The sequence below is a fragment of the Macrobrachium rosenbergii genome, chromosome 27 (genome assembly GCF_040412425.1).
Source record: "Macrobrachium rosenbergii isolate ZJJX-2024 chromosome 27, ASM4041242v1, whole genome shotgun sequence".
In the NCBI taxonomy this organism is placed as follows: domain Eukaryota; kingdom Metazoa; phylum Arthropoda; class Malacostraca; order Decapoda; family Palaemonidae; genus Macrobrachium; species Macrobrachium rosenbergii.
Window position 1 is genome coordinate 35,043,619 of NC_089767.1, and position 25,884 is coordinate 35,069,502.

General features: G+C 39.3%; 1 protein-coding gene and 1 long non-coding RNA gene across 4 annotated transcripts in view; one reads left to right on the top strand and one right to left on the bottom strand.

Annotated features, from left to right (window-relative positions):
- The first annotated feature begins 1,399 nt into the window (after positions 1-1,399).
- On the top strand, positions 1,400-5,428 carry LOC136853612 (uncharacterized). The gene is made up of 2 exons (XR_010857512.1): positions 1,400-2,732; positions 3,576-5,428. It is a non-coding gene; the product is annotated as an uncharacterized lncRNA (long non-coding RNA).
- LOC136853610 (NF-kappa-B inhibitor cactus-like) overlaps positions 5,202-25,884 on the bottom strand; it is a 110,903-nt gene continuing 90,220 nt past the window's right edge. For all 3 annotated transcript variants that reach the window (XM_067129374.1, XM_067129375.1, XM_067129373.1), the window contains 5 exons: positions 24,230-24,482; positions 11,415-11,503; positions 10,870-11,001; positions 10,604-10,717; positions 5,202-7,824 (listed from right to left, as the gene is read on the bottom strand). In XM_067129374.1, the coding sequence (XP_066985475.1) occupies positions 7,690-7,824; positions 10,604-10,717; positions 10,870-11,001; positions 11,415-11,503; positions 24,230-24,482 (723 nt within the window). In that variant the 3' untranslated portion in view covers positions 5,202-7,689. The remainder of the gene's footprint in view (positions 7,825-10,603; positions 10,718-10,869; positions 11,002-11,414; positions 11,504-24,229; positions 24,483-25,884) is intronic.

The window sequence follows — 25,884 nt, forward strand, 5'->3', positions numbered from 1 at the left end:
ATGACTGTGTTCATCCCCCTCCAGGTGTTGCATCCACCATAGGTAGGGCTGACAAGGGGCTCGCCAACCTTGCTTGGTACCTCAAGTTGACCTTGACAGGACTTTGCCTCCCACGTTTTGATCAGGACTCTTATTTATCTGCTTCACCCAAATAAATCTGCAGAAAGATTGAACATGTGTAAAGTAGAGACAGTTTTATTCAACATAGGTTATTTGCAATTTTTAGTGCGGATTGGTCTCGGTTAACCAAGGGGTGGCGGGCGTGTGATATAGTAGAGTTAGAATAAAACAGGTTTTTTGCAATTTCAACCTAACTTACGAGTCCCTGCGTTACTATCAAGTGAAGTCTACAGACACGGTCATTGTACTGTGCTCAAAAATGTGGGATCACATACACCCAGTCTTCTCATCTCTACTCAATCACCAGAAGTATGCTTGGTAGAGTCTAATGACCCCTTCTCAAGAGACTTCAATCTTAACCCCACTCAAATCACAATTTTGCCTTTTCGCTCAACTCCTCCTTCCTTTCCACATCTTGTTTGCTTCAGTCCCATGACTCATCATTTTAAACTTCAACATCATGTCTCTCTCTCTCTCTCTTTCATAATCCCGATCAGTGAATCTCATACTTATTCACTGCATCTTTTTTTTTTTTTTTTTTTTTTTTTTTTTTTACGGTTTTTCATAAGTTTTATTCTAACTCTACTATATCACACGGCCACCCTGGACTTAGAAATTTCTTGATGTTAAGAGAGGAGCTTGAGTGACACAATCCTACCCAATTTGGTTTCCAAGTAACTCTGGCTAAAAATTGATCAGAATGAACTCTGGACCTATGTTGAATAAAACTCCGCCTCCTTGAGGACTCCTACTTTACTCTTAATGGTTCAATCTTAACTCCCACTTTTGGCAAGGACAAATCAGGTCAATTTTGCTGACCTTTTCGCTTCATAACCTATCCTCTAACTCCTCCTTCCTTTCCCACATCTTGGAGGTTTGTTATGGTTAGTCTTCAATTTACTTGGTCCCATGACTCATCATTTTAAACTATCAACATCATGTTTCTCTCTCTCTTTTCATAATCCCGAAAATCTCATACTTATTCACTGCAAAAAATGGCTTTCGGTCCAAAGGCCATGCGTGCATGGCAGATGTTCTCAGGTTAGTCTTCCCATCTCTACTCAATCACCAGTTCATTACCACTCTCACCCTGCTCAGTTGCAGTCTTCATATCTTATACGTACAGATGGGGCCTTTGGTACATCGGACTCTGTGTCATTACAAGAGGGACTACATACAGGGTCTCCAATGTAAAGTGTTTACGAAATTTGGAGGTTTATATTAATAAAATAATGGCTTTCACAGATGTTCTGATCAGAATGCAAAAACAAAATACAGCTACAATGTAAAGTGGAAATTTGGAGGTTTTTGGATGCACACCACATCAGAATGCAAGTAAAATACTGTACAGTACCCCCAGAGGATTAATGGTAAGGCTTTACTTCTCATTTTGATACATTTGTCTTGTGATGTTCCTGGTTACGTTGTTTTCCAGGTTAAAGTGCAGCTTTGGAACGGAAGCCGACGCAACCCAGCGACTGCCTATGTGCTGGATAGTTCCTTCTACCTTTTCACTCATTTTTGTGTGTGGTCACTGGAATGTGCGTGTGCATGCTGTTTTCATTCACTAAAGTTCTCCATTGTTCAGTACCCATGGGTGGTGCCAGGCATGTTCAGAACTCATGATGTATGCATGTGATCTCAGGATTATGCATGTGCATCATATTATAGCAAGCCACATGCATGTTACCAGGTAAGTGCTTGATATGTCTCCAGTTTGTTCAAGCAGTGGTGTGCATGCCCAGTGGAGCGCACAGTTGCTCATCCATAGTGCATCCTCCTCAGTTTTGACCAGTTGTGCAGAAGCGTATGGTGTACAGTATAAACTACAGTTTTGAGCAGTTATGAACTGACTTCAAACATGTTATAATCTAAAAGCCAACTGTATTTTGGACCATGGTTTTTAACAGTTATGACTATCTTTAGTCTTATTTGGTGATTGGCACATCAAGGTCTGATTGATTGCGTCCACATTATGAGAGCTATCATCAGGGCTGACTGGGTCGTCAGCCTCTTTTTAAGGAGAGAATCCAACTCTTGTTTTGAGGATGTTAGTTATGTCTTGGATCAGGTGAATAGGCTGATCTATGGAACAGTGCTGGAAGATGTTTGCTCTCTTTTTCTCCAAGTTTTCTGCTGGTAGTAGTTTGCTCGAGAGTTGGGATACTAAAGTAAAACCAAAAGGCAATGTGTGTTGTTAAAGATATATAATGTTTAATTTTTTGATACTGTAGTTCTCTCTCATACCTGTTTAACACTCTTGTTTTATATTTCAGACTCTCTTTGCGAACTGAATGAATCCCAATTGAATCTTATGTGTACCACATTTTGTTTATATGGTAATGGGATGTTTAGTAGCTGATGTTTCTTTTTTTGTGTCTGTTCATCCCAGGAATTAAGTGTAACATTTCGCCATGTCTAGATGTTAGCATTACAGTGATTTAATAGGGCTATGTAAAATTTGGTGGTTCCTGGGTATCGCTGCTGTTTTAAAGACTGTTCTTGAAGACTGGATGTAGTTTTACTGATCAAGTAGCTGCTGCATAAGCAAGTGCTAGACTGTGTTACACTGAGCTGTGAAGCAACTGGAGACTGCATAAGTTTGTGGAACTGTAAGTATAACCAGTTTTCTCATATCATGAAAGTGATGACCTAGAAATAAGAGGGTGTGGTTTTCTGTCTTCAGAATATTAGCTAGGACTGAAATGAAATTTTGTAAATATGGTAGTTATATCCCCTAGCTGCAACCTCTTTTGTTCCTTTTACTATACCTCCACTCACATTCTCTTTCTTCCATCTTGCTATCCACCCCCTTCCCTTTCAGAGCTGAATGACCTCATGTGTCCCAGAGCTTGGCCTTTGGCCTAAATTCTATATTCCATTGTAGTTATATTTCGACATTTTTTCTCTGTAGTTATCAGAATGAGTGTAAGGAGGATTAAATGAAGCCAGTGCATGTGTGTGTGTGAGAATTTGTTTCAATATTTTAGCTAATGTTGATTAAATGAATATTTAAATAGAGTTCGGAAATTCTAAGTAGATACACAAATACATATTCCTATATTTACATGCACTCGAGGCCATAGCTTCCAGAGGAAGCATGAACGTTCAGCTTAGCAGTGCAACAGAAATTGGGTTGGGAACCAGTTCCCTAAACCACTTCGTCCCATAGGGGGATGGTGCTGTCAGTGCTCTTCACACAGTGCACTTCAGGCATTCTGTTCATGTTCTCTTTCTTCCATCTTTTCCATCTTACTTTCCATCCTCACTTAATTATTTTAATAATATTCTCAGCATTGAATGACCTCATAGGTCCCAACACTTGTTCTTTGGCCTAAATTTTATATTCCAATTCCAGTAACAAGCTATTACAAAACCTTCATCCACCACGTGATCTTGAAGTCCTCTGGGATGATAAAGACTTCTGCAGTTAAGCCTTTTATGTCTGGTTTCAGGATGGGCCTCCACTCCATTGAACTAAGACATGGAGTCCAGTTGTCTTCCTCTTTGAATGTTATGGAGCCTTTCTAATCCGTCCACGCTTGCCTACCAGCTTATGCCGATGGGCAATTTGAAGTAGAGATGGAGCAGAACCCTGGACATTCTGTCCTTCAGGACAAGTATAGAGTGCCCCTCAAGGACTGCTGCCCACCCAATCTTGGTACCATTACTGTACCCATCGTATCCACCAGGATTGCAGATGCTCGGGCCATGTCGCAGTGGGGGTAGAAGTGATGTTAGATTTTTTTTATTTGTATTTTCCTTTCATATACAAACCAGAGCCTTTTATCATAATTCCATCTCAACCACATAACATAGTCCCTAATCCCAAAGAAGGCTGGTTTACAACAGGTGAGTAGGTACTTCCACAGCCCACCCACCGGCCGGCTAATGAAGAGTTAGAGGAATTTATTTCTGGTGATAGAAATTAATTTCTCGCTATAATGTGGTTCGGATTCCACAATAAGCTGTAGGTCCCGTTGCTAGGTAAGCAATTGGTTCTTAGCCACGTTAAATAAGTCTAATCCTTCGGGCCAGCCCTAGGAGAGCTGTTAATCAGCTCAGTGGTCTGGTAAAACTAAGATATACTTAACTTTTAGAGGGTTGGAGTGCGTGTCATTTTCATTGATTCCTCAGTTTGAAGCAGAAGCTCAGAAACTGTCATGTACTGACAGAAGATTCAAGTTTTTGGTCACCTCATTTTGAAACTTTGCAGGCAACGGTGAAGAGAAACTGATTTGTGCCTTTTGTGTTTTGTGGTACTACATGGGGAGAAATTTGCATCTAAGGTGTGTTGACACCAGCTAGCACTATCAGGTGTCTAAGAACACTACCTGTGTGGGTTGTTATGGTGAATTAGCAGGTGTATCGGTCATCTAGTGAAGGGGACAACTTTGTAATCCACGAGAGAGCCTACAAAGTCCACCAGTGTATTGTGATGTTCATTCTCATTATTTTGGTCTGAATTCGTTCATTTCTCTGGATTCTTGTACTCTTGTACAAGGGGAAGCAAAGCATTTTGTCTACAGGTTTATCTTTCAAATGAGAATAGCAGGATCTGCATTTCATAAACTGTTCATGAGATTATCTATTGTAATTTTACATGTCGCTAAATTATTTTTCATATATGTTCAGTAAATTTTCCATTGCAAGTTTACATGTCATTTCAAATTATATGTTGCTTTTCATAATCTGTTCATTAGATTATCTGTTGTAATTTTTCATGTCGCTTTAAATTGTTTACAGTCCATGAACTGTTCAGTAGATTTTCATTTGTAATTTTGTGTGTCATTTTAAACCATATGTTCATAGTGTGACTGTAATTTATGTTATTGTAAATGATATTTTAACAGCATGATTGTGCTGTAGTAATGCACACAAAGTATGCTGTATGGTTCTGTCATTTCAAATCAGCGTAGGTCAGATTTTGTTGTACAGACCATTTTAAGTTTTCTCAGTTTATGATAAAACTATTTTTTAACATTTCTCACATTTAGCTATCAAAATATAGTATTTTGTCTATGTAAAATTTTTCAATTCAAAACTCTATACAGCTGGGTATTTAAAATAAAACCATCACATTATAAATAAATAAATTTTATTAGACAAAAAATTAGGACCAGACAATGTTGTACAAATATATATATATACAGCATAATATTTACAGAACAATTAAGAGGTTTCAAAGTTAAGGAATAGAAAGATGTATTTCCAGCATTCAACATCTTGGGAAGGAGGCTAATACTGCCTATCCTTGTATATATATAATAAGCTACAATACCATATTAAAAAAAAAAAAAAAAAAAAATGGTATACAGCATCACAATACATTTGATCACTAGGACTCGTAAACAAGACTTGTTTTTTCCATTAGGAAATTTTCCTTTAGGATCTTGCATTTCCTAAAGTTGAAATATAACTAGTATTCACAAGTTCTAAATGTCTATTCACTGTGGAAAATTATAAATACACATGGTTTTAAATTAACATAGCAAGTAAATTTGCTTTATGGATTTGTAGCAATAGAGAGGACTAATGAAATCTTACTAGAAGAAATAACAATGTACAGTGTTGATAAATTAAATATACCTAACGTTCTGTCAGAATACTATTTAAAACTGTAATGTAGATATATATAATATATAAATATAAACCATATATATCTTTAACACAACAGCCAAAGGATGTTGTAACTATATTCCTAAGTGCAAAGAAAAACAATAAGAGTTATAGTAGAAAAGCTGGGCACCATGAAATCAATGGAATATGCTTAAATGGGTTTGTATTGAACAAGTTCAGTGTACAGTATATATATTATAGCAATTTAATATTTTCTTTCTTGAAAAATATATATATATTCTCCAACACTTAAATCTTTGTTTTTCACATTTTGACTACCAAAGACATTCTGGCCTTCCACTCATGAATTCCTCATGCAGATTTTGACTGTCTGATATCATGCTGAGAATACAAATTGATTCGGACTTCACATCCTGTGTTGCTATCATAATTAATATTATGATGTCCTGACCCTATTTTCTTCCTCAACAGTGCTTTTTGATTAATCATGCAAGTATATGGCAGGTACAAATGTACATTAAATACGAACTAGTCTGCTAAGTATTTCAACTTTTCCCAATAAGGTTCCCCACGTAATGCTTACCACTTCTTTTCAGGTCGCATTCAGATGTCTTAAGTTAAAAGGCAGTGCAATGCTAAACTACAGTCAATAGTTAAGGAAATATGTTGACCCTCAAACCTCTCTAAGAAGACTAGTAAACTAAGTATTCTGTTTCATATTTCACTACTGCAAATCCATGACTGATTTTAGCAAACATATTACTTAAGCTCTTACTAAAGACAATGAAACCTAGCTTTCTTGCAAGTTCCAAATTCGTCTAGAAAATTTGCCGACATAAGCTAGTTCTCCAAGAGCAATGAAAACGTTTACTTGAATATATTCTTGACACTGAACCAACTTGACTTTCGTGACTTATGGTTCTGTGCGACTTCTACCTAACAATCAGCAATGCCTAATGAAATTACTCATAGTTACATACTTTCATTTTGCATCTTAAGGGATAACACTGCCTGTATAACATTACTTCGCATTCCTATGGCTATGATTGAAAACAATTTTCAAAATTAAAATTTCCAAATAAAAAGATTCCTGTATTTAATGTGACGTACCCATTTTGACCATCTACTCCACTGACTGAGATCACAGATATTCAATCGTTCTACTCTAAAATAAAGCGAGAAGCAGACATACGAACATGGCCTCTCAAAATAACAAAAATAAAAAAAAAGTTTCAAAATGTTAACTGCCATTTCTCAAGGGGCAAATTAACCTTTTTAAATCTTACTAATAAAAAAATAGTCTTCACAGACTATCAATAGAAAAGAAAATATACATGTACAGCACTACGATATTATGTATACTATACAAAAAAACAACTCTCAAGATGGAAAACGCACTTTTTATACTGTAAAGCACCAGTACCGTCTGTAAATTGACAGTTTGTCTATTCCACTTGACTCTTGAGTTTGGTATCATATCTTGTACAAAACAAACACCAAGTACAAGGCACCACCCTGTCACTTATAGCCAATCTCACTTTTATATGTCATAGCTATTTTTTTAATAATACAGTTAACTAATCACTGAGAACGTTTCACCCTTGAGAAAAATTTCAGACTTGATCAACAACATGGTCTTTCAACAGTAAACGCACACGATTGACTGAATACCAACGTGTATTTGCAGTTTTCCTTTTATTCAGCAAAGGATGCTACCTTGCGGAGAACTTGTCCGGAAACTCTTGGAGCTTCTAGAATACAGCATAGGGACATTTTTCATTCTGGATTTGACCAAATGAAAGAAAGACTCCCAACGAGCATTCCTGCCCACGGTGTCCTTGAGGCTTCGTAGCCTTAGCAGGATCAAATGACAATTCCCATGCAAGATCCTGGCGAGGTGGTCCTCTCTGCCAGTCTTCCATTCCCTAAGCGGAAAAGGGACGAAAAATATTTTCTTGAATCAAACCTCATGGTGGTAGAGGTATTCCTTTAAAGATATCTGTCAGGGTTGAAAGGGGTGCTGTCATTCACTGAAACGGGCATTGACATGGGCACAGGAACCCCACCAATCCTTAAATCATCCATGCCTCCCCAACCGTTGCTAATCTCAACTGGTCCAGTGACCTGTGGAAGAGAGAGAGAAAAAAAAATTGAGTAAACCACTTGATACTTGTCTGTAACACTGATGCAATTATAATACTTAATCTTATACGTGATCACTTTAGAACTGAACTTGACAAACAAATTGATGGATAATTAAAAACTATTAATAAATGATATCACAACTGTTGATTAGTAAAATTAGAGAATTTTGGAAATAGAACTTGTACCAAAAATTCAAGGTAAATACAGAAAAGGATCACAAATGGGTACAGTAATGAAAAATGCAAGAATTTTCTTTAGGCTCATGTTCAACAACAACAATAATGTTGGTGTAAATGGTTCATACTCAAACAATTTAACTTTTTCTGTCAACAGGAAACATCAAAATGTGTTTTAACTCGTAAGCACAAAAAAATACTTGAGAAGGGAAATCAATTCTTCAAAAGTCCCCAGGTCAATTATTATTCATGAAGCATAAAATAAAGTACTGTAATGTCATCTCCAAATTGGGTTCCCAGCACGGAGACGCGTTTGACCTTTCCATCTGATTATCACATGATTGCCTCTTGGTAAAAGTCCGGGGAGGAATATTCCAAGACTCAATAACGTGTGAAGGAATTCCCAGCGCTGGAATGTCAACGTGACTCCAGTCGTCGTTCCAGCCAGACACGCTGGCACCGTCCCTCAATTCCCTTCTACCCCTCCCCGTGTAATATCTCTGGACCTTCCCACCACCTCGTTTTAGACCTTTCTGGCACCACTTCTAGAGATCGTAGCAAATGTCCTATTTCTTTTTATTAATTTGCAATTTTCTTTTCTTTATATCGAGGTGGAGTGGTGTTACCACGTTAATATTTTCTTATGGTTCCATTTACATAACGAAAATGTATAAAAGGGTCAAAATAAATTCATAAACATACAAAAACTATGCATAATATTAAGAATTAAAGTTTAGGCCTACAGCAAGCAACCTAAGTAAATATTGATCTATTTATTCAACGCTTTTCTTCTTAACGAAAATCCGGATGAGGAATGCAACATCATGGTTTGTCAGCGGAGACTCGGTGCATTTTTACCGATTGGCGGGAATTCCGCGTTCTCCGTTGCACGACACAATCGCTACGTCGTGCGTCAGGAATGTGCGCCGCTGTCTTTCGTCCCAATGCGCAAAAAAAAAAAAAAAAAAAAAAAAAAAATTATTCCTAAACATTCCTCTACTGGATAACATCTCTTAACTTCATACTTGAGAAAACATTTCAACATTAAGTACTTAAATCCTAAATAATTCCAATAAGGTGGAATATTTATATATAAAAAGGAAAAAATTGCTTGCTGGTATCTCTCGCTGGCTGAACCCAAACAAAAGAGCCTTCTTCTTGGTAATATAAACAAAGAGAGGGAAGTCCCAATTCCCATTGATTTATTTGTACTGGCAGGGTCACTCACGAAAGAGCGGATACGGTTCTTTAACCTCACGTGGAATTAATGAATTCCACGAGAGGATAAGTTTATTTATGCTTACGGCTTCATTGTGTATTCATATTGTTTCTGCGTAAGTATATGTACGTATATAAGTCTACACACACAACACAACCACACACACACACACACACGTGACTTACAACAAACTTTTCGGCGCGTGCAAGCGCTTCACATAAACCAGGTAACGGAAATAACTTTTTTTTTTTATACAAAATTTCCTTTCACAATCATGAAGACAAGGTCGTTCGGTCCATAAGACTCCTTAAATCACACACATCTCTCTCTCTCTCTCTCTCTCTCTCTCTCTCTCTTCATCCCCAACACCAACATCTAGCGCATCAAAAGAAACGACCCCACATCCCAAAAGGGGTGGCAGAAAAACTTGCTTATTTTCAACTCGACTGTACTAGTACTACGCTGGTCCTTAGGTCCCCCACCCCCTGTACTAGTACTACAATAGTCCCTAGTCCTCTCTCCCCCAACCCCCACATCCCCGAAAACCACACGACCACTTCAGGACTTCAAGGAGTAACACAGACTTTGTGGTAGGTTATGGAGTGATCTAGACCAACGCAACCTCCCCTTTAGGGAATTTCGCTACCACTAGGGATTTCTGAGTCTCGGTAATTCTGGGATTTTGTCGGAGTATGACGGATTACTGATGAATTGTCTGATATTAGATGGATAATGCCGTGGTTTGGGATTTCAGAGAAATCTGCCCACTACAAGATTATATGCGCAGTAATCTGGGTCTGACTATATTATAGTTGGGTTTTGACAGTATAACTTATTTCTGATATGCAGATGTTTTAACTATTTTTTACGTGGTCTGTTATTTTATAGCTATCGTAGCTGTCATTAAAAACAATTCGTGGTCTGTTGTTTCACAGCTTTCACAGCTGTGTAGCTGAAAGTAACAACAATTTAGCTCGGGACAAAACAGCATATGTTTGTTTGTTCCTCCCAATACACCATTAAATATAAGACTATTTGTAGATTCTATTCTCCATACTTCTTTTAAGGCAGTGAACATCAAAACAAGATATAAAAAAAGCTATTTTCTTCTTTGCGAGAAGCAAGCTGCACACGAGTCTAGGGAATTCCCCAAGGTTTAAATTAGCCCCAACGACTACGTCAAGTGGACGGCAGAGCGAGTATCACCTAAGTGATGTTTCAATGCATTTTATGCTCTCTCTAGAATGTTACGTGTAAACACACACAAACCTAGACCGTGTTTGTGGGTTACGTAAATTTCTTCGCATTTAAATTAACTAACAGTTATAGAATTCATCTCAAAAGAAATATTTATGAAATTTACCTCATCGTAGTCCAGGTCATCATCGGCTGTGAGGTAGGTTGGGAGGGCGTCCCCAGGGGCGCCCATGCTTAGCAAAAGATTGGCTATTCCCGTGGCTCCGTTTGCTAACGCCAGCTGAAATAGATATAATAATAATAATAATAATAATAATAATAATAATAATACAACTGAAATATTTGACAGATAATTTTTAAACTGTTAGACTTAGCATTCACACACGGGACTATGAAGCTGTACTTAAACCACTGTGAAACCTCTCCACTGACCTGATAAGGCGTAAGGCCAGCGTAGGTCTCCAGAGTGAGAGACGCCCGACAGGATTCGGCCAAGAAGGCGACAAGGGCCTGGTCACGTGCCTCCACGGCGTAGTGCAACGCAGTTCGCCCGCTCTTCCCTTCCTATTCGGGAGAAAGATGAAAGTTAAGTTTACGTCAAGATTGGCCGTTTGGGAAGGAAGGAGATTCGTTACTTTGAAAGAAGGAATACAAATGTGTATTGTATATTACTTGGAAAATATTCAAAATTCGGAAAACTGTTTTTAACACTGCAAAATACAAATTATCTCGCAAGTAATATACAGCCTAAATTATGTAAATGTGTATGTTAATATACTAATTTATTATAAAAATGACATTTTGAGTGACTTACAACCACAGCTCTTCTACAAATTACAATATATTCCCAATTTTGAAATGTAATGCTTCGATAACAATAAAAATAATTATTCCCGTAATCAACCAAGCTAAAAGACACAACAAATAATTATTAAAATTAAAGAAACAAAAATCATAATTACACAGTAATTACTCACCCTTGCATTGATGTCTGCTCCGTACCACGTCAAGTGTTGCAGGATTTCTTTGTGTCCTTCTTGCGCTGCGATGTGAATACAAGTCTGACCTGAAATGAGAAGAAAATAAACCGTGAGAACGCAATGTACTTTGGGGAGGATGTAATTACTCACGATGGACATATTGCGGTGGATTATATTAGATGCGTTCTGCCACTATAATTTACTAAAGATATTTTATAATTTTTGTATAATTATATATGTACATATATATATAATATATATATAGTTAGAATCCAAGGGGTTTAATATGCAATACGCCATTGCGAATTAAAACTTGAGGTGAGTGGCGCATTGTGTGTAAAGGGTTCCTCATATATTCCTACATATTCAGGAAGTTTTCTGCAGAGGAAGCATCAGTTAAAAGAGTGAGCATGTGTGTACCTGTTGCCTTGTGTTTTTCAGGGGAAACAATTTGTTTTAAATAAATAAATAAATAAATATCTAAATAAAATACATAAAAATGTTGTTAAACCAGTGAATTCAGGGTCGACAGTCTTCCCGGTAAAACACGACTCCCACGTAAATGGGAACTTTCTAACCTGAACTTTCTCCGTGAAGTTCTCCCACATATTTTCCTCGGGTGAAAGGGTCACATAAAAAGGTCCAATTCAACTTTCTCTGAATTTACGGACGTTGAGCGCACACACACACACACACACACACACACACACACACACACACACACACACACACACACACACAACTTGTCGCTACCGTCTTCCAGTGGGACAAAAACACACGCACATGTGTACGGACCGCAAACCCAGTTACATGTGTCATTGTGTGTATATTCATACGCACACACTCCGTAATTTTAATAAGTCATAGTAAACAAAATCAGTGAAAGCAGTCAATAAACATAATTTTACTTTCAATGATCGTAAAAAGCCAGAATGTGCAATACATTATTACTCACAAGTTTTAACATATATTCAATGATACCTACAACCTTCTCTATTTAAAAAGAGAGTGTTCCTTTTCCTTCAGGGCCAGAACCCGCTTTTTCTTTGACCCCTTCTTTTAGAAAACTTGCTTATGGGTCTTGGAGGAGATATGAGAAGTAAATCATAACAAAACACCTGTTGCAAATAGGAAAAACATGGCGTCTGAACGCTGCTGTATCGAGAACAGGTAAGCATGCGGTCAGCAGCTTTTTTTCCCTTCGTCGACGCTCTTGGGATTCATGCGTGAGAATTCTGCGTTTATTACGCAAAATCCGTTGATTCCTCAAGCATGATGAGAGACATGAGCAAGCAAAATGCTTGCGACATTCCTCAAGCAATCCCCAAAACAGTCTTACCATTCAATTTATCAAGATCTATCCAAGAAGGCTAATCGTCGCAGAAATTCATTGCGCAACCAAAACGGAAAGAAGAAGAAGAAGGAACTCAAGGTCATATTGCTTCCAAGGTCACCAAAGCACCACGGGTTTCCCCCCTTGGCGAAAAGCCAGGTCAACAAACAAGAGGTGTATTTTTCTCGAAATTTAAAAAGTGGGGAAAAACGTGTAACTTGACCCAAATAACCTGTCTCAGGTCAAGATGGCTGGTACGCATATACCAAAGAGTCTTGTGTCCCCTCCAAAACATACTTCCTTCCCCCTTTTTCAATGGAGTTTGGGGGGTGGGGAAGGGAAGGGGGGGAGATGGCACGCCAGGACTTGAGTACATATACATATATGGTCATGGAGGCTGGTGATGCTGCTTGCCACCAACTAAGTTCCTGCCAAGTCTTCGGAGGAGATGAAACATGCCACGAGAAATATTTGGCGATAGGGGACTACTTCTCCTCAGAATCACGTAATTTCTCCAGAGATTTTTAATCCCAAGTCATCTTTCATTTCGACGAAATATCCTAATTGGCACTTAAGACATGGGGAAGGGGAAGAGGAAGATGGAGGACTGGGGTACAGAGAACTAGATGCTTCTACTTCTCTCCTGCGCGAGCGAGAGAATTTGTGGGACAGCCCTGTGTAGTTGTGTGTATGTGGGTTGCCAACCCTGCTGTTGGTGCCGAGGGGTTTTCCCGCTGAGGTTTTCGTCCAGCCGTGACAAAAAGAACCCCCAATCTCCATCCCAGATCCCTTCCCCCGCCCCCTCCCACAAGAGGCCACCCGCTAGACTCACGCCGCAAATACCGCACTCAAACGCACAAATAACTACGGGCTATATTTACCCCAGTTCACCTGATTTATATATGCGGAGATACCCCAGTTGATCCTATAGCGCCCACCGTCTTCTTCTTCTTCTTATTCTTCTTCTGAGCCTGCGCCGGCCGTGACTGGTTATCGTGCATCGTAATTACGCGAGAGAGAGAGAGAGAGAGAGAGAGAGAGAGAGAGAGAGAGAGAGAGAGAGAGAGAGAGAGAGAGAGAGAGATACATCACCTCAAATATAAGACTTTCAATTTCAAACATTTCGACAATTTTTTACCATTTTTTTGTCTTTTTCTTAACTCGCAGGCGATCGCAGTGAAATAAATAAAATAAATGGAAAAATAAATAAATATAAAGTTAATACAGACTCAAAGACTATTCAGCAATTCCCAAATTCGCCCCCAGACTTCTTTGGTACTTAGAAAATCTTCACATATTTTGTAAAGTGGGAAAAACCAAACAATTTCAGTCTTGTGTTGCCGACACTCGAGACATCCGACGATGAAAAAGTGCAATACACAAAACGTAAAACCCCAGCGACAAAAACTTGGGAACATAAAAACTTATATGAGATTTTAGCTACAACGGGTTACAAGCTCTGCTCTATTAAACAGTTTAATGAGGGGTTAATGAACTGCTTGTGATATTCTGTATAACTGTTAAAACAAAATTTTTGCTATTAAATATGAAGGCGCGGTTATTCGAATTACGTATGCACAAGTACTCTGTAACAGTACTGCTGTAGTTTTGTATGAAGTTGCCAATATATGTATATGTATATATATATAATTTATGTCTATATATATACATTCATACATACATAAACACGACTAAATAAAACCAAAAACAACAAGGCACTAGAAAAGGTGGGGGAGGGGTGGGGGTTGGCATCACAACCTCAGCACTTTCAAAATAATTCATTTACGTGTCCTGCCCTCAGCCTCACACCATAATCGGTAATAAAACGAAATGTTAGCGAGGTGTTGGGGAAAAGGGGGGAAGGGGAGGGGGTGGGAGGGATAAGAAAGCAAGGATTTGAGGACTGGGGGGTGGGGTGGAAAGCAGAAGAGGAGGAGGAGGTCGGGTGCCATCAGTCTGGTCATGTGGTTTCTTTGGCACTCGTTTTGTGACGTCACTGGCACCTTACCCCCACCCCACCCCCATCGGCTCCTTCCTTCCGTTGCCACCCAACGATGATGTCCCCCCCTCCCCCTACCCAATCTTTCCCTTCCTCCCTCCCCCTTCCTGAATTTCCCATAACAAACCCATTAGAGCTATTTTTAAGGAATCTGTTTCATTAATACACGCGTGGTCACGCGCTCACTTATGCAAGTGGAAGGTATCTCAGTGGTATGAAATGAAGTTATGATGTTTTATGTAATAACGCAAAAGCGTTATTTGATGTTTTGTTGTCGTTTTGTATAACCGAAAATTCAGAAAATTTAATGAAAGATATTCGGATTTTTCCAAATTAATTAATGTTGCCCGGGCTAAAACAACACGAGGGTAACATCTATGGTAAAGGCTTTACAGTTAAAACACTCTAAGGCACAAGACAAACCTATGTACACATACACACACAAATATATATATATATATATATATATATATATATATATATATATATATATATATATATATATATATATATATATATACTAACATATATATAATCTACCTGAGCGCTTATATACATGATGCAACAAGACTTTGAAAGATAAGTCCGTATTAAAATCCAGTAAAGATTATTTTGCTTTCAAACGAAATGAATAACTTTAAAAAGACTATCTTTACTCAAACGAGAAGTTGATCTAAAGTATTTTCAGTATGGAGTTAGGATACCAAATGAATATCTAATCCATAAAAATCCATAAGGGTAATGGTACCTCTTCTATACTATGAGACGCCAGATAACATGATCAATCAATCAAAATATACTAAGATACACATCAAACGGCATAACAGACTGAACTGTAACAAACTTGATCTACGTAACGGCCAACTGAACTGTAACAGGAAAAAATACCACAGTACTGGATATGAAACTGATTTTAAAAAGTAACTGGTTACAATTAACCTGGTGAAAAGTAACTGGTGAAACGTATCAATGCTGAAGAGATACGCAATGTAAACAGTGCCCAGAAATGAATGAGTAGTATAAATTGTTAGGTGGTTAAATGCAAAAGGTAAACAAAAGCCAGTACTTATGTTTATGAAATGTAAACATATATAATTACCTTGCAGCGTGTATGTGTGCATCTGTATACATAAACACGCATTTCTTATGCATATAACTTAAAATACGATTACTATGCGCATGCGTCCGTTTGTCTGTCACATGACGGTTCGGAAGGAAAAAGGCATTAAAAAATATAAAGGCGAATACTTTAGTGACTCAGAATGGGTAGAACGCGCGCGCGCGGAGGTACGGGGTGTGCCTGTGCCCTTATATAGAGGACTGACTAAGGCGTTCTTCCCTCCTTGGGGCATGGAGGGAGGGGGTAGGGAGGAGAGAGGGAGGGGGAGGAGGAGAGAGAGAGAGAGGACAGAGGCACAGTGCCCCTAGCCACATTAGGAGTGCCTCCCGAGGGCTAAATTGGCGCAGCCGACACCTATTTTCGCCCTGGGCCAAAGCCGCTTCTTTTTCTTCTTCTTCTCATCTGATGCCAGGTATTTCGACCACGCCAAGTAACACCTCTCCCCTCTCCCTCCTACTTCTCCCCTTCTTCCTCCTCCTCCTCCTCCTCCCTCTGCCCCTCCTTCAAGAGAAACGGGATTCCCACGAACGAATGCCTAACACACTGGACCCTACCTACCCTCTTGGCACACACATGCCCGCCTTCCCCGGGTCTCAAACATGCCCACCGTGACAGCCAAGCGTCTTCGTCGACTTACCAATCTCCGTTCGTTTTCCTATCGCATTCTTCTTATGAAGATTGGGATTAAGTGAAGTAAAGGAAAGGGGGGGAGGAGTGTCAAAGGAGGAGAGCTTCAGTGCCTTCATTTTAAAACACCCAGACTCCAAAATGCTAAAAGGAGTTTGCAAAAATAAGTGGGACTGGCTACTTTTCGTCATTTTTTTGGAAGTTACGTCTGCAAGCATGTTCAATGTTTTGTTCACAGTGTCTACTTACTCTCTCTCTCTCTCTCTCTCTCTCTCATTATCATCTAAATTTGACCTCTTCCAAAACCACAAAACCACAGTTTGCTCTTTGAAATATGTTTTAAAATTTGACCTTTGAACGGGAAACCCAAGTTCTCAATACCACGATGAACGTAAACAAAACACTAAATCTCAGACATATAAATGAGGGCACGTTGAGAGAGAGAGAGAGAGAGAGAGAGAGAGAGAGAGAGAGAGAGAGAGAGAGAGAGAGAGAGAGAGAGAGATATTACTATTACTCAAACCCAATGAGAAAGAAATGAATGGAAAAAAATAAACAATACAAAACTCGCTACTTCCACATAGGATACATAATGTGTTTATACCGGTATATACAGCAATTGCATGTGTGTGTGTGTGTGTGTGTGTATTACAATGGCTGGCTAAGTCTTCTCCTCACAGAGTCGCATTTCCCAGCACAGAAATTTAACATTAAATAAAACACCTTGCTATGCTGAGCACATACATCTCTCACAGCGTCAAGGTCAGGCGAATTTATCTTTCGAGAAAAATAGTAAAACATATATATACATTTATATATATATATATATATATATATATATATATATATATATATATATATATATATATATATATATATATATATATAAAAACCTTACAAAGGTACACTGAAAACAACACCAACTAAAAGGCAAATCTAAACAAAGATGAAGAACGAACTGCAACCCGTATATAAAGAAAAAGATAAAAAGATGGCATCGGAGATCTGGCAACACTGCACAATTCCTTCATATCTGAGAGGGAAGGCAAAACGAGAGAGAAAGAGAGAGAAAAGACCACAACAAGAGATGTGCTTCATCATTCGCAACTACTTTCGAGTCAGGGATCAAGACATTCGCCGTAAAACCTCGACTATTTCATTCCTCTTCTCGTCCTGCTTTCCATTTCGTGGGGACAAGAAGAAGAAGAATCATAACAACTATAAACAATGAATAACGCAATATTAACTGTCATCACAGCTACTTTAAATAATCAACCTTTAAGTAAATGAAGTCAATTGGATGCTGGTTTCCCCGTGTTCCAGAATGATACGCAAGATTTTCCAAGTTAAAGATGTATGACCGAATACTGACTGATCTATTTGCTCAACTCACGTTGACGAAGCTTGCTAGCTCGCAAGCGCGCTCCTGCGTGCGTGCGAGAGTGGCGCTCACGAGAGAGAGAGAGAGAGAGAGAGAGAGAGAGAGAGAGAGAGAGAGATTTCTTCAACTTCATGAAATTAAAATGAAAACATCCCAACAGCAGAGATATCCAATACTTACTGTAGATACTTAGACAAGACGACTCCAGCTGATACGCAGTGTTACCAGAATCGCAACAAACAAACGCTGTTACCAAAACACAATACAAGTAACTCCTTTACTGCACATACAGAGGTACTCTCCAGTCACTGTTATTACCATCGACCTTGGATTTAGCACACACACGGAGCCAACCAACATTACTTGGTGGTTCACGTGTCTTTAAGTTGCAGTGTCTTGAGTTTGTGTTTTGTTTTGTTTCTCTGCTACAAAGTTGAATTACATAATAATAGAGTACTGGTACTGGTAAATAAATTAACAGTTTTGTTTGCAACACTAAATGATGTATAAAACGTATATACAATATACAAAAACTTCCTCTACTTACAAGAGTTTTTCTTAAAAAGACTGCGATTCTTACTGCGGGCATTTGCAGTTTCTGATGCTAACAAGTAATAAATATAAATCGAGTAAGCTTCCGTTAACACACACACACACACACACACACACACACTCTCTCTCTCTCTCTCTTATAAGGCTACGAAACTAGTGGAATCTTTCTGTTTTTTATTTGCTTTTTGTTCGCCAAGAAATTTTAGCAGCGGAGAATTTCCCACACTAATCGCAATGGGAATCCGGATAACCTGTCAAAAACATTCCAATTCCCCACATCCCCCCACCCCCCCTTGCCCCCTCCCCACAAAAAAAAACGATAAACACAAAACCAGTTCTTTGAGCTCGAGGCAAATTTCTTCCATTCGTTAAGGAAAAAAATTTAAAAAAAAATTTAGGGACCTGTTTTGTCCGATTACACAACAGCGATTTTCTTATTCGACGTAAACCATTCTAGTCCCGAGAGAGAGAGAGAGAGAGAGAGAGAGAGAGAGAGAGAGAGAGAGAGAGAGAGAGAGAGAGAGAGAGAGAGAGGTGATAGTAAGACTTAGTGGTGGCCCCTTCGTCTACCAGAAGCAACCAAGTTGCAACCAGTGAGTAGGACTTGTTTTGACGTCGTGTCTATCAAAAGCGGAAAGTCCTGGACTCAAGAAGTAGCCCATAACGGAATAATGAGCTGGACCAAGGTTGCTTCTGCTGCCACTTGCCCGGGATTCCTGTACGTTGGGGATAAACCAGACAGACCCAACAACGAGGTTAATCAATAGCATAATCCAGACCTCTTCCCCCCACCCCATCCCTAACCCGTGCTCCCAAACCACTTCACGGGCCGCCCCAATAACACAATGCTATTTTGTTATGGTAAGTCGACAGACCTATTCATATCTTTTAATTATGTTCTTCCCGGAAGAATATACTATGATAAAAGGGTTTGATAAAAACAATCGTTCTTCCCGATGAATTTACTCAGTAAATTAAATTGCAAAAGGCCAAATATTACGAAATATTTTGTATTACATCTACCATCGTTTGTACACATACACGTGTATATAACATATAATATATAATATAATATAATATAACATAACATAATATATATATATATATATATATATATATATATATATATATATATATATATATATATATATATATATATATATAAGATATATTAAAATGAATATACGGTATCATCAACTACGTGAAAGGCATTAAAACTACGAGATAATCACGAGACGAATGAAAGAAACCAAAATCTCAAACCACGACGATTTGAAGATAAATTTTATAAAAGAGCTACAAAACTACACGCTATGGGACACAACCCACACAAACTGCAAGAATAAAGAACAACTATGGTACAAAAAAAAAAAAAACACTAAACTCAATTTTCCCCCAAAGGCACCACAAGATTATGAAATCGACGAAAAGAGGAAAAGAAGTGCAGGAGAGAAAAAAAAAAAAAAACGCCCAAACTCCTGGTGTAATGTAAACCCCGTCAGTTGGGAATACCCAAAGGGGCCGCTGGCCTTTCGTCGTCCAGCACTGGAGACGAAAACAAGGAGAGTTGTCTAGTCAAATCAAACATCTCGTTTTTACTTGGAATTCTTTGCGATGGATTGTATCTTGAAATGAACTTAGATGCAGCATCTACAATACCATTAGTTCACACACGATACTTTAGAATGCTGTACAGGAACTCATGTACACAAACGATGGCGTCTTGACATTTGATGTTGTGGCACCAGCATACTATAAGAATCACTTTCAGAATACCCCGGGGGCTGTTGAGATTTGTAATTTTAATTCCAATTATCAGTATGATTACTGCATTGTTCCAGTGCATGCTATAAACTTGGTGGTTTTTTTGGAGGGGCCATGGAGTTTCGCAATTCTACGTCCAATTATAAGTATGAAAGTCGCACTATTATGGTACATGTATAAACTAGTTATTTTTTCTGGTGGAGGGGGTGGGAGGAGGTCAAACATCTTCGGCTCATTTCAGAATCAGTACGACTCTGCACACTAAATTTTAGCAAGGGAATCTCATCTTCTAGTCCTAAGGTCGTATTTCCTAGCCAGGAATGGCTTCGGCCTTCGATACTGGAACGGCCTTCCCACTCGCGCCACGACCTTCCTGCTTCTCTCTCCCTCTCCCCCCTCCCCTCACCTCCTCCATCCCCAACCCACCTCCCCCTCCAATCTTCCTCCAGCAGTCAGTCCACACGTCGCCCTAAAGCTGCAGGGCCCATGCGCTCTTAAAACAAGTACAGTTGCACCAACTTCATCGATCGTCCTCTCTCTCTCTCTCTCTCTCTCTCTCTCTCTCTCTCTCTCTCTCTCTCTCTCTCTCCTCTTTGTAGGATACCAGGTTATGTAACGAGCGGTAATCCCGGCCACTTAGATCTTCCCAAGCTGGTCTCGTGAACTGTTCGGTAATCGTTTAAGGTCAGCAATAATTCCACTCTAAAATGGAAATACCCAAAACAGCGACGGATTTTCCTCTCTCTCTCTCTCTCTCTCTCTCAGTATACTACCGCCTCTTTAGGTAAACTCTTCAATGCATATCAAATTCGATACTCCTCAATTCTATTAAGACATCAGTAAATTCCAGGGTACATTATACTGCAGCATGTTATAGATGACACAGATCTTCCAAAATTTAAACTTCTGTAGAACTGTAAGTAACCTATATAAAAAATGACAACTTTACCTTCCAAGAATTGTTTAAACCTTTACAAATACATACAAGTACACTCCAGTATATAGAAACGGAATACAAAAACTGACCTAAAAGCAATAAATACAAACTGGTGAGGTCACGTACCCTAAACGTTATCTCATCAGGATGTTTATCGAAATGACTAAAAATAATACTTCTTTCAACTTAGATACTACCCACAAAAAAGACCAAGTAATCTCTAACCGGCATACACACATTATACAATACATTTGCATTTATTTATATATTTATCACGTTCCATATCTTCGTAATTCAGTTATACATCATACAAGTTCAGTCCAACGACGTCAGATTTCTCTCTCTCCCCCTCCTATTCGTGGGGTTCCCCAAGGCCCTTCACTAGCTCCGCCGTCATTTTGCGGCAATGCCATCAATCCAGCATGTCCAGGGAGCCTATCATTATTCCTATATGGTGTGTTGTAACGGTAGGAAATTATCTTGATGGCTCGTGTGATTCTCAAGGCAATGCCTCTTCGTTCCACTGGATACATTTTTGACGGAGTACTAACCAGCCATGTCTGTTGTATTCTCTCCCTCTCTTTCTCTCTCTCTCCACACTGGCAGCCACCCACAATAATTGACTGACGATTGGGTGCATGATTCATTGAACGGTCTCAAACTCTTTCAGAATTTTTCTCAGGAACAGTGGTCATGAAATACCCAAATAAAAATAGGCCTGCCCTCGATACAGCATCGCTAAGAAGATCGAATTTACTTTCTCATATCTTCCTGAACCTTCAGAAGCATCACAGAAGCCGAGATCAATCCCCCGTGTAAGCTTAAAGGTCTATCGGTAATCCTCAACGATCGTCAGTCCCTCGTGGCATTTATCTCACGGTGTCTTTGAGATCCCCTCCCCCCTTAAAATCTCGTGGTGCCCCCCGGCAAAGTGCCTTCCTCCAGCTGTAGGAGAGTGCCAAGGGCAGCTTGGCAACTCGCAGACGTACATACATGGGTACGTCGCCCGGCGATGGGCCGGTCCCGATTTCGAGTGCCAATTCGCTCGGGGCATTCTTAAAGTTATGAAGCTCGGGAATAGTTGTTTCGAGAAAGGTACCAACTGGAGACAAAGGTCTTCTTATGAAGTTGTTTCTTGTAAGAGGAGGAACTTGTAATTGACTAAGACTTAACCATTAAGAGTGTATGTAAACAAAGTATTCCAGGATACAGTAAAAAGCGCTGCACCACTTCCAAAAATGACTTACATGCATTTTGCTCTCGAGGTTCAAAATGCATACTGGTCTACACACCAACACACACAACATTTACTCTTCCTATTGCTACGATCTTGAAAAAACTCCCAATTCATCACCACAAAAAAATGAAAAACCCGAGCGCCTCAAATAACTTTATAATTACTCCTCGTCCGAAGCATAGCCGAGATTCCAAAGCATGTACTAATAAAAATAAAAACGGCTCCCGTAATACTCTTACCGCTCATTAAATATAGGACCTCTCTCGGAAGACTAGAGCCAGAATATCTCATCCCCACTGGCACTGGGCCACCAGGGCATTGTGCCAACAGGTGGCCCTGAACTGACCTCGGGAGGCAACCACTTCTCCCGCTGAGGAATATTTTGGAGGTGATCTTTGATCTAAAGTGCTCAGCTTTAACTAGGTAGAATCAGTCAGTCAGGATAAGACTGACTGATTAGATGAGTCTGTACTGGCGTCACGACAGGGTAAGGTGCTCACAGTCAATCAAGATAAGATTGACTGAGCTCAGTCAGTCAGGAAAAGACAGACAGAATAGACGAGTCTGACCTGGCGTCAGACAGAGTAAAAGTGTTAGATGTAAGGTCAGTTGTTGGCACAGACCGTTCTGTCTGTGTGGAAGAACTGTCTGACTGGTATTCAAACAAGATTAATGGATCATAGCTCAGTTTTTAAAGAGATCAAATATATTCACAAGCATTAACATCCTTGCATAAGACCCAAGGCTACTCTTTGTGAATCCCAACTTACTGGCCTTGGAATTCAATGATTAATGCAAAGAGGATAAAACCACAAACAAAGAATAATATATAAAAATAATGTTAATCATACTGACATTCAAGTTAACGCAATCACGGTCCCGAAACCATTCACAAAAAAAGGATTTCAGTTAAATCCTCGCGTTCACTGTGAGAGTATAATGACGATCAACGTCAATAGGACGATTCTCTTACATCATGCTCCTACTGAGTTCAATAACATTTGCAAGCAAATGGCTCGCTTATCGACACGGTAAGAAGGCAACTTGGGAAACCCCCGACTACGTCAGGATACACGTGACGGAGGCGTGAAAGCAACATTTCCAAAACGAGAAAAAAAAAAAAAATTTGAACATCCCAGGTCGGCTGTTGTACCGCACGTCGCCATGTTTAGGACTGGTTGTACGTTTAGTTAAATTGCCATTAGCTCTTGGGAATGAAATCCCACAGGATTACTTCTTGGGTTATGTCATACTGAACTACAGAGCATCAACTGGAAACAAATACCCTCGACTAAATGCAATTTCTCTCCCTCTCTATCTCATCTCTTTCTCTGTCTCGTCTGAGATCATTCCCACCATTCAGAGGATGACTTCACAGGGTGGCAACTGTCAAAACCAATCCTTGCTCGAAACAGATGTTCGCGTGACACTGATTCACGCGCCTCGCTGACGTCAACGGACAAAAATTATAATGTTTAATCTTCGCTTCAGTTTTGAATTTATAAGATGAGATCAAGTTTTATTTGAGGGAAAGACAGAGCGCACTGAAGAACATAGATAAAAGCCGCTTTCAATACGAAAAGCTTGTGTAGAAGGGAATATATCGCTGCCTCTACAAAATTTTACTAAACTGGTCTGAGACACGGATCTACCAGAGATGATCTGACAATACATATATTTTCCCTCGTTTGAGATTTGCAAATTCCCTCTTACCCGCCCTTCCAGATGAACTTGTCAATGGCTTTTTTATGTATACAGTCACACGAATGACAAAATGTACCCGCGAAAAAATCACAAAAATAAATGAAAAACTTCCAACTTCAATACTTTTCACACAGCCACTTTTAAAATCAATGACTTACCGTCATAGTTGGTCAAATCTGCAGCCAAAAGTCCGGCTGTGTGGGCAGGGGCATAGGACAGCCTGGCATTCATGACCTCAGCCACGGTCACGGGTCTGGTTAATTGGGTCACCATGCGAAGGTCGCCCTGGGCACTGGCGGAGTGCAAGGGCGTGTTGCCCCTGCGGTCTCTCGCTACTGGAGACGCCCCACAAACGACCAGATGTCTTGCGACTCCGGAGTCGCCCGTGGACACTGCCAGATGTAACGCCGTCTGTGATTGGATGAAAAAAAAGAGAATAATGTGTTAGACATAAACAGGAACACAACTATATAACAAACAAACAAACGCACCCTAACGTCTGTGACTGGATGAAAAAGAGAGAATATGTTACAACATAAACACGAACACAACTATATAACAAACAAACAAACAAACAAATGCAATCTAACGTCTGTGACTGGAAGAATAAAGAGAGAACAAGATGTTTGACATAAAACAAACAAAGACCGTAACTCTGCAAGTAACATGAATATGGTAATCGCCAAGATCTTATCTATGCTAGGAGGATGACGTGACGTCACAAGACTTTCGTCTCCGGGAAAACCGCCTGCCTCTCTCGCGCAATGTTCAAGCTAACTGCCACATTTCTCGTCCATTTCAAAAGTTGCTGGTCTAAAAGTGAAATCTATCTGAAGGTTTCTGGTTTCTTCATGAAATTACACTTAAAATAGTTGTGATTCTTTTGATGGTCACTGGTGAGGATTTCACGTTGTGAGATCATACCGGTGTAATCAAAGTTGATCGCGTGCCTTCATATTTATTAAGCTCAAATGTACATATACACTTTAAATACCATACTTTATATCAATTATACAACTACACTTTGCATACCATACTATATATCAATTATACAACTACATCATACTCAAACGAATGAAATGCAATTTCCAGAAACCTCAACATGACTGAATGGGCGGATTAAAAGAAAAAAAAAAAAAAGAATAAAAATGCGGATATGGTGACGAAGTGTGCTAACCCCCACCCCCAATCTTGGGAAATCCCAAAATTTCGAATACGAAAAGTCCCACGACCTTCTCCCGAACGACGGCTGCCTCCGCTGCTGACGAAGCAAAAGGACCTCTCCCACTTCTTTGTAAGACTGGGAAAACAGAGATGATGGGCGAGTTCCTTGTCGGTTACTATAACGAGAGGCACTGTTGCTAATGTTGATAAATAATAATTTACTTAATTTTTATTTATTTATTAGTGTTATTTTATATGGTTTTTTATATTAACTGATTTCCTCTTTCTGTATCTCCATTACCTTCTGTTACTTCTTTCAAGAGAAAAAATTTTTTGTAGCTTGAATTTTAAGTCAACTGGCCCCTGTGGTGGGCTTGTTCTATATGAATTGGGTTCCTCTTCTGAATAATAATAATAATAACCATACCAAAACCACAATCCTAGTATTATAACCTCCAACCATCATCAAGTTTCTCATTTCCTTGTCTATCATCTCATTCTTTTTATTTCATGTCCTTGTTGCAATATAACAAGACGTATCTCAGCATTTGACCACAGATCATTTCTCTGTATTTCACCTTCGTTTTATTTTCTTTATTTAATCTCATTCTGCTGTACTACAACACGAAGTTATTTCTGCACGCGACCG